This window comes from Anguilla anguilla, chromosome 17 (assembly GCF_013347855.1).
Source record: "Anguilla anguilla isolate fAngAng1 chromosome 17, fAngAng1.pri, whole genome shotgun sequence".
Classification (NCBI taxonomy): Eukaryota; Metazoa; Chordata; class Actinopteri; order Anguilliformes; family Anguillidae; genus Anguilla; species Anguilla anguilla.
In genome coordinates this window covers 25,290,462-25,298,640 of record NC_049217.1, presented here as the reverse complement: position 1 = coordinate 25,298,640, position 8,179 = coordinate 25,290,462, and the positions used below count along the sequence as shown (strand labels likewise).

Here is an 8,179-nt window from a genome sequence, read left to right as displayed (position 1 = left end):
GCAAGTTTCATTTCAGTTTTAATCTTTCAGATTGCCAGAGATGAATTGTGAATTTTACAGGGTCATAAACTACATTCCACATTCCACCTACACACTGGGACAAAAAAGAGATTTGTACCATCTTTCAGAGAACATTCAGGAAAAGCATGGATCTCTCTACCACAGTTCATGATTTTTTATATGGTTGCCATGGGTTTACCTCTTCTGAGAAAGTTGCACTCAACAATCCATACATACACATGGGTGGCTATAAAGACAACTTTCCCTGTAGTTACAGCATGTTTATCAAATCATTACAGACTGATGTGCGTATACAGAAAAATTGTCCATTACCTTAATCACGTCCACAACAAAATTAAGGGCACACACTGCTATCACTGTCAATACTTTTCAACATGTCATTAGCATTGTCATCGGCAATATGAATAAATAATTCATATGATACTGGGAAAACCTAGCCTAAATCAACAGGTGTGTGTTTTTGAGAATATATCAACTTTACTTCCCTGTTATTCCAGGTGACCTAAAAACAGACAGACAAACAAACTGTAAAAATGTTTTTAAATTGGCACAGAGTATTCAAAAAAGTCAGAGAATAATGAATTTACTTTGTTGGAGGGTTGGGGTAGGGGGGGGGAGGGTGCATTTTTGCTGTCTTAGGTCTGGTGTCCATAAATAAATAATAACACTTTGATTGGCAGGTGACTTCTGACTTTGGGATTGTGGCTGGTGCCACTGTCTGATTGGGTTGGAGTATGAACTTCCTGGAGACACCAAGGAGGGGGCCTTCCCACAAGATGGAGAGATACAAAAATAAAAGAACCTGTTTGTTGGGGGCATTTTAATTACAGGATGGCAGATGAGATAAGGCCAACTTAAGTTGGGTCAAGTTTAGGTGAACCCTAACGGTCATGCACCACCTGCATCAGTTGTGTGCACCCTTCCAAACTGCGGGGAGTGGAGAACAAATGGAATGTAAAAATGAATAGATGGACGAACATCTGCGACAAAAACGCGCATGTTAAAATTTTAATAGGTTCTCCAGACTCCGGAAAAAAAAGTGAGAATGAATTTTACAATTCTGGGTGAGAGCGACAGAGCAAATTTTGCAACTCTGGATATAAGTCAGAGTATGAATCCCACAATGCCTGGTTTCAGCGAGGGAATGCATTTTTAAAGGAGAATAAAAGTGCAATTCATGATTTGGGATTATAGCTAGAGAGTGTTGTTTTTATAGCTCCGAATAAAAATGAGCCAGTGAAATTTAAAAGCATGTGTAATACTCCAGCGATTATTCTCACAACTCTAGATGAGGGAATGTGAATTTTACAGTTCTGCAATTGAGGTGAGAGAAAATTTTATAAGCGCACCTCAAAAATAAAAGGCTGTCCACTCAGGTCTCCTTATGCACCCTCAAACTTCACCAAAATGTTCAGATTTTCAGTCAGAAAGTCCTAATTAACTAGGGTAAGTACCAAGTCAGGTAATTTTATTCATTCTCACCATAACATTTGTACACTGCAGCCACAAAGTTGCATACTGGGCAAAAGCTTAATGCATTTTCTAAATAGCTGTGAGTCTAGCAATATTTTGTCAGGAACACAAAAAGCACTACCTTTCATATTTACACATATGTTCATATTTATATATATATTTATCTATTTTTTTTTGTCAGGTTTATTTTCCCTGCAGGTAGGTAAACACGTGTATATGTACAATGGTATGCATTCACACTGTGCCTGGGGCAAGCTCTGAAGCTGAAGCACTTGAGATGAAAGGGTAGAGAGAGCAGCATTTGAAGGCAGTGAGAGTGGTTTGAATCCACCCGTCTCTCGGGACTGAGAGACTTGACAGAGCGATGTTTGGACGCACGCGGGGACGTAGCCGGTGTCCCTTCAGAGGCGAGTCCCCCTCTTTCCTGCAGATCAGCCCTCCGTCACCTCTCCCTCCCTCAGTCGTGGAGCTCGGGCTCTAGAGGCTCAGTTCTAAGGGGGGTTCTGTGCTTTAAATTCCAGTTTTTTTTTTTAAACGGTGGGACTGGTTCTTTAAATTCCGAGGGCTTGGTTCTTATGTAGTTTAGATTCTGAAGGCATGCTTCCATATTTCTTGCATTGGGTTCTGAGGGTCTTGGGTCTATGGGTGTGTGTCCTAAGCATCAAGTCCCAATGAGCTGGTTTCACAGTTTAGTTTCTGAAGGCCGGATTTTGCATGTTGGGTTCTGTAGGCATGACCTCACACAGTACTTCAGCTTCCGAAGGCCTGGCAAGATCCGGTTCTACCGGCGGGGTTCTAAAGAATCGGTTCTCAGGGTTCCGTTCAGCAGCAGATGGCAACAATGTCCACTCTGCACCACTATTAGCTTGCTCATTTAAACACTTCAATTGAAAAATATCCCCTAAAATAAATGTAAATGTATTATAAATACTATCATAATAATTATAACAATTATGTATTTCCATATATTGCATCACATTCCCAAGAAATATTCATACTTTCCACTATTTATGAACTACAAATAAATTTCAGCTGACCTCCTGAGGAAACTACAAAGACTGCACATCCAGTTCCTGGAACTACAAACCCCACTCACACATCAAGAGGACCCTGTTCCCTGCAAGTACATTAATCGCATTGTTTCCACTGCAGAGCTGGAGCCAGGCCAGCCCACTTGGTTCCCTGTTTTGCCAGCTTTTCTGTGGTTTCCCATGATGCCTTGGGATCAGCTAACTACACCAGCTTCACTAGCAAAATGCTAAGCTGCACGTGTCTTTAAGCTCTTCAAGATCATTGCTGTCTCTCAACCAAACAATTCAATTTTTACTTCTATCTAAATTTTAGGACTTTGAAGTGTGAGAACTCAGTCTCAGACTGCAGGAAATTTCAGACAGGCACCTCTCCCGGGCTCTGGTTGTGGACATTTTTTACGAAAAAGGTGAACACGCCACACTGGGTTAGTTCGACTTTGGCACCTGTCTACACCAGCCTGGCTCAAGGTCTGCTGTGGACAAGGTGTGAAAGTGTTTCTGTGTAAGCAGAGCCAAGGCAGAGCAAGAGTGTGTACGCGTGAGTGTGCATGCTTTGTGAGCGTCAGTTGTGAGAGTCAAACAGCTATAGCATTAACTGAGAGAACAGTTTAACACCACAGCGCAGGGGACATTTTACAGTTACGCGCTGTTTGCAGGCGGAGAAAAGCAGCATAAAAAAAGCAGTCCCTCACACAAAAAAAAAAAATCAAGCACTAAAACCCCCACAATCCACTGCAGCTTCCTGGGCAACAGGAAGTACACCTTACCTGTTAAGAAACCCCGGGGGAAGGTAGGCTTCCTGCTTTCGCTCAAAGGTTCAAGTTTTCATGTCGTTATTTTTCTTGTTTTGTTTTGGTTCTTCAAGGTTCCAACTGGGCAGCAGTGAAGATTATGGCAAATATTGGTGGTGGTGGTTGGGGGGGGGGGGGGCAGACTTTGGGATGAGGGCTGGTTTTCCACAGGTGGGACAAGACCTGAGCAAAGGAGGCTGTTGTGAGAGATCTGGGAAAACCAATCCAGCCCAGGTTTTTTTCATTTTTTATCCATTCACTTTGTTCAAATGGAGTCTGTTTATGCCCCTAATGGTTGCAGCCACACATAAAACTCATATAACCACAGATAGTTCAATTCAACACATTCTATGTACAGTACAGTCAAAGATGATATATTCTACTTCTCGAGTAGAGTGATCTTTGATACATTCCTCTGATACTGAAGACATTCACATCACCAAGCACCCCACTAAGATTCACTGCCCCCAGTGTACACTTTGAGGAGGCTGTTTTGATTTGCGTCCAGTAGATCCAGTGAAACTCAGCTGAATGCCATAGGCTGAAGCAGCTCCCCTCAGTGAGTTCTGCTGAACACATTTCATTCCACTGAAGAGGTCCAGTTAATTTTGCTGTTGCAGGTTTCTACGTGCAGTTTCCTGCATTGGTGTAGTCAGCACAGAATCTCAATGAACTACCCAGCACTGGGACAGGGGCAGACCACAAGAGCTCAACAGATGAAGCAGTGCAACATGGGAAGTGTAGTTCCTCAAGACTCCACCCATACAGCGGAGCCAATCTTGTTTTCTTGAAGAATTTTGTGCAGATAAAGGCAAAAACATTTCCTAAAATATATAAGGCAAATAAAAAAGAAAACAAAAAAGGCATATAAAAACAAACAAAAAAAACTGAAAAAATACAAAAGTTAAACTAAAAATGCATTTCCGCAAAGTAAAAACGGATATAAACACAAAGCAGTAGAATAAACAGTCAACAAAATATACTGTGTAACATGGTTCACTTGGAAACATGGCTCCCATGTTCAGTCTTTTCCATGGTGTTTGCTGTATTCATAGTCATATTCTCATACATATATACTTTATTTATATATTATCTATAGAGATTAGACTTTTCCAGACAATAGAGGATCTAACTCTCCTTCCAGATGAATCATGATTCTCCAGGAGCCTCAGCAGGAAAGATTCTCTTATATACAGCTGGAGAGTGTGTGCGTGTGTGTGTGCGGGCGGGGGGGGGGTTTGTGGCTGGGGGGGGTGGGAATTCGGCTGTCATAGCAACGTGTTCTCAGGCTCCTCCGGCTCAGCCTTGCCCTCTGGTGCATCCGTCATTGCCACAGACTTCCTGCAGGGGGCGACCCTGAACTCATCCAGGAGGCTGTCCAACTCAACACTGAAGGAGGGGATTTCCAGGCTAAAGATATCTGCTGTTGATGGTCACGGTGTACAATGGTAAACAGGGCGATAACAGCGATGATGGTTATGAGGGTGATGGCAACAATGATGATGTTGATGGTGATGAAAAAGAGAAATAAAAGTAAAAAAAGAGGAGAGAGGAGGAACAGGAGTCAGTTGGCAGGCGCGCACACACACACACACACGCACACATACACAGTTACAAACAGATTACATTGCTGTTATATTGCCAGAAGCAGGTGACACACATGTCTGATGTCTTCTACGCAGGGATGTTATCATACTGCATGATTTGTGTATGCCTGTCTGTGTGTGTATGTGTGTGTGAGCGCGTGCGTGTATGCGTGTGTGTGTATCCATGTGTGTTGGTGTTATTCAGGAGGGTGAACAGAATGAATGTGTGAGAGAAAAAGAGAGATAGAGACAGCAAGTGAGAGCATTGTGCTAGTTTCCCTGGTCCAATTAAAAAACCAAACTACGCTGTATAAGACCGACTGATGTCTTACAGGACTGACGCAGACATTTTTGGCTAAGGCCACCTTCAGGAACACTGGGAACTCGACCGGGAAATCACAAACGGACAAGGACAACTTAAAATCTCAGGGAAAGAGTTTTAATTGGACAAACAGAAATGTAAGCGAAGGTAAAGCTGTTCTTACAGGCCCGACACATTAAAAACAATCTACGGCCAACGGTAAACCTGCCCTGGGCCGTAAATAATCCCATAGTCTCATTTCCTAAGGGGCATAAGTTGATTAGGGAGGCCAAATAACCAGAGGAGTAAAGAATCAAGGATCAAGAAACAGAAATGCGAAGCCGACAGGCTACGCCATGTGAATTCCTTCGGACGAGGAGTCACACGCTGGTTAAGATGGAGTTTGCTTGTTGCTGACAACATCCCGTGTGTAGTAGTGAAATGGAGTAGTGAGAGGGGCAAGCGCTCTCATTGCATGAACTGCGCCAGGCGCCGTGACCGTTGGGGTGGGATGGTTGGGGGGGGGCGGGGGGGGGGGGGGGGGGGTGGGAGTGGGTGGAGGGTGTAGGTGGTCACATGGGGCCATGCCCACCTCCACAGAGCGATGTGGGCCGAGTGGGGGCTGGGAGAGGTGGGGCCCAGCCCAGAAGCAGCAGAAGCATCAGCGGAACGAGAAGGGGGAGGGGGGGAGGCAACACCCCCCGCCACCCCCACCCCCCCCACCCCCAAAAAAAAGCCATGCAGCCAGGCCCGCATGCGTGGGCCGTGCCCCCACACGACGACGGTCACGGACGGCGACCACGAGCAGGAGCGCCAGCATGGCGTGGCGGGGCGGGGCGGGGCGGGTACGCACAGGTATGCACACGGCGGGAAGCGGCAGGGCGGGGCAACGGGGGGGTGGTGGGGGGCGGGGACCTGAGGCCCCGGACGGCGGCTTACCCTAAAATTCCCCCCTCACACCCAGCCTCACACTGCTGCAGAGCGCACAACAACGGCAGTCGACGAGAAAAAAAAAAAACAGTGAATAAAACAGTGCAGTGACAAACAGACAGACAGACAAACAGACAGACAGACAGACAGAGCACTCGCACCCCTGAAAAAGACACGCTTTTAACCCTTTCTCCGCCTCGGCCCGAGGCCTCACAGACCCCGCCCAGCAAAGGTTGATCGGCGCACTGTGATGCGTAGCAGTGCGGTGCGACCGTGAATAAAGTCATGCTGGGAAACACTGGTCAACTCTTTGGTTCCTGTCCTTGTAGGCCACTAGGAATGGGGGGGGGGGGGGGGGATGGGGGGTTTACTGGTATATTTTGCAATGATAACACATGTCATACAAAAACATAGCGTATACAAAAATGGCAGGAACTGTGAAATTTTGAAATCGAGCTGATGTAAACATATCTGATATCTGAAACGTATCTTACTGAATAGCAGAACGCCACTACACCTCTAGTCGCATGTTACAGTTTGTTATCCATTGAGATTGCTTCCATAATGGACGGTGTGCAAAAAAATGAATTTTAAGATTTCGTGCGGGAGAACAAGAGTAGACCCACGAGCTTTGCTCAGAAAAAGGGTTAAAAAGAACAGCAGTGAGTAAAGACCAACAAACAGTAGGGAGCAAAATCTTCTGGGCAATATCACAAAAGCAAACAGGACATAGCTGATAATGTCCCCTTTGCTTTACTCTGGCTTCCAGAAAAAAAAAACCATCAGGACACCAAGGATAAAGGGTTTTATCAAACTGTGCACTTTGCAATTGAGTCAACACATTATGTACAATTACAAGATTACTGAGTTCCAATGCCAGTAATGAAAGAAAAGGGTCCTAATTCTAAATATACTTTGGACAAATAGCCACTATCTTTGGACCAATAATGCTCTCCCTTGATAAATAACCCCTTTCCCTCAATTGATAACTGCTCTTGTTGGTTCAATAATCCCTCTTTGGTTCAATAACTCCTTTTTTAGGTTCTTCGTGCATCAACATTTAATTGTTATTATTAATAGTTACTGTTATTATAAATAACCTTTCTCCCTGAATCAATATCCAATTTCATTGGCTCAATAACCCCTCACCCTGAATCAATATACTCTCCCCCTGAATCAATAGACCCTCCCCATAGATCAAAAGCGATCTCTGTTGCTAAGCCCTTTGTCCCTATATTCCTGTGTTCTAGGCTGACCTGTGGAGGAAAGAGACAGGATGTGTAAGACTGGGCAGAAAGGGTGTGAGACCAGGTACCAGGTGTGTTACCATGGAGACAGGTTTACCTGTGGACATACTCTCTCCGGGGGCCATGGTGTCCAGCAGGGTGTGATCCATAGGTTGGGGGCTGGTGCTGGACAGTCCCGGGGCGGTGGGGGGCTGAGGGGGGGGCAGGCTGGGCCTCTGCCTGGGCTTCGGGGCGGGGCGGGATTTAGTGAGCGTGCCCGTCAGCGAGGGTGGGGAGGACAGGGAGTGTGACGCCCCTGGGGGGGGAGGCTGGCCGGGGGAGGACATGGTGGCGTAACCCGGGGGGCATCCCAGTCCGTACGGGGAGGGGGTGCTGGGCGGGGTAGGGGACAGGCTGACCGGTGACGGGTGGCCCGTCGATTGGTCTGACACCCCCCCTGACTGAACGTACGGCACCTTTGGTGGGATGGGAGCCAGCTTCTTCGACACTGTGGAAAAGAAAGGAAGTCAGGGAGTATGAATACACACACACACACACGTACACACACACACACACACACACAGACACACACATGCACACACATGCACACACACACACACACACACACACACGCACACAGACACACACATGCACACACACACAGACACACACACACACACGCACACAGACACACGTGCACACACACGCACACATACACACATTCACACACACACAGAGTGAAAAGAAATCAATATGGAGACAACACTACAGACTTGTTTAGAGACAGGTCTAGGGAAAGATATACAAATATAAAAACAGA

At 46.0% G+C, this 8,179-nt stretch overlaps 1 protein-coding gene across 1 annotated transcript in view; it reads right to left on the bottom strand.

The window, feature by feature from the left end:
* LOC118216851 (rho GTPase-activating protein 44-like) overlaps window positions 1–8,179 on the bottom strand; it is a 45,014-nt gene continuing 36,835 nt past the window's right edge. Inside the window, 2 exon segments of the mRNA XM_035398417.1 lie at window positions 1–4,739; window positions 7,478–7,867. Of these exon segments, the coding sequence (XP_035254308.1) occupies window positions 4,585–4,739; window positions 7,478–7,867 (545 nt within the window). The 3' untranslated portion in view covers window positions 1–4,584.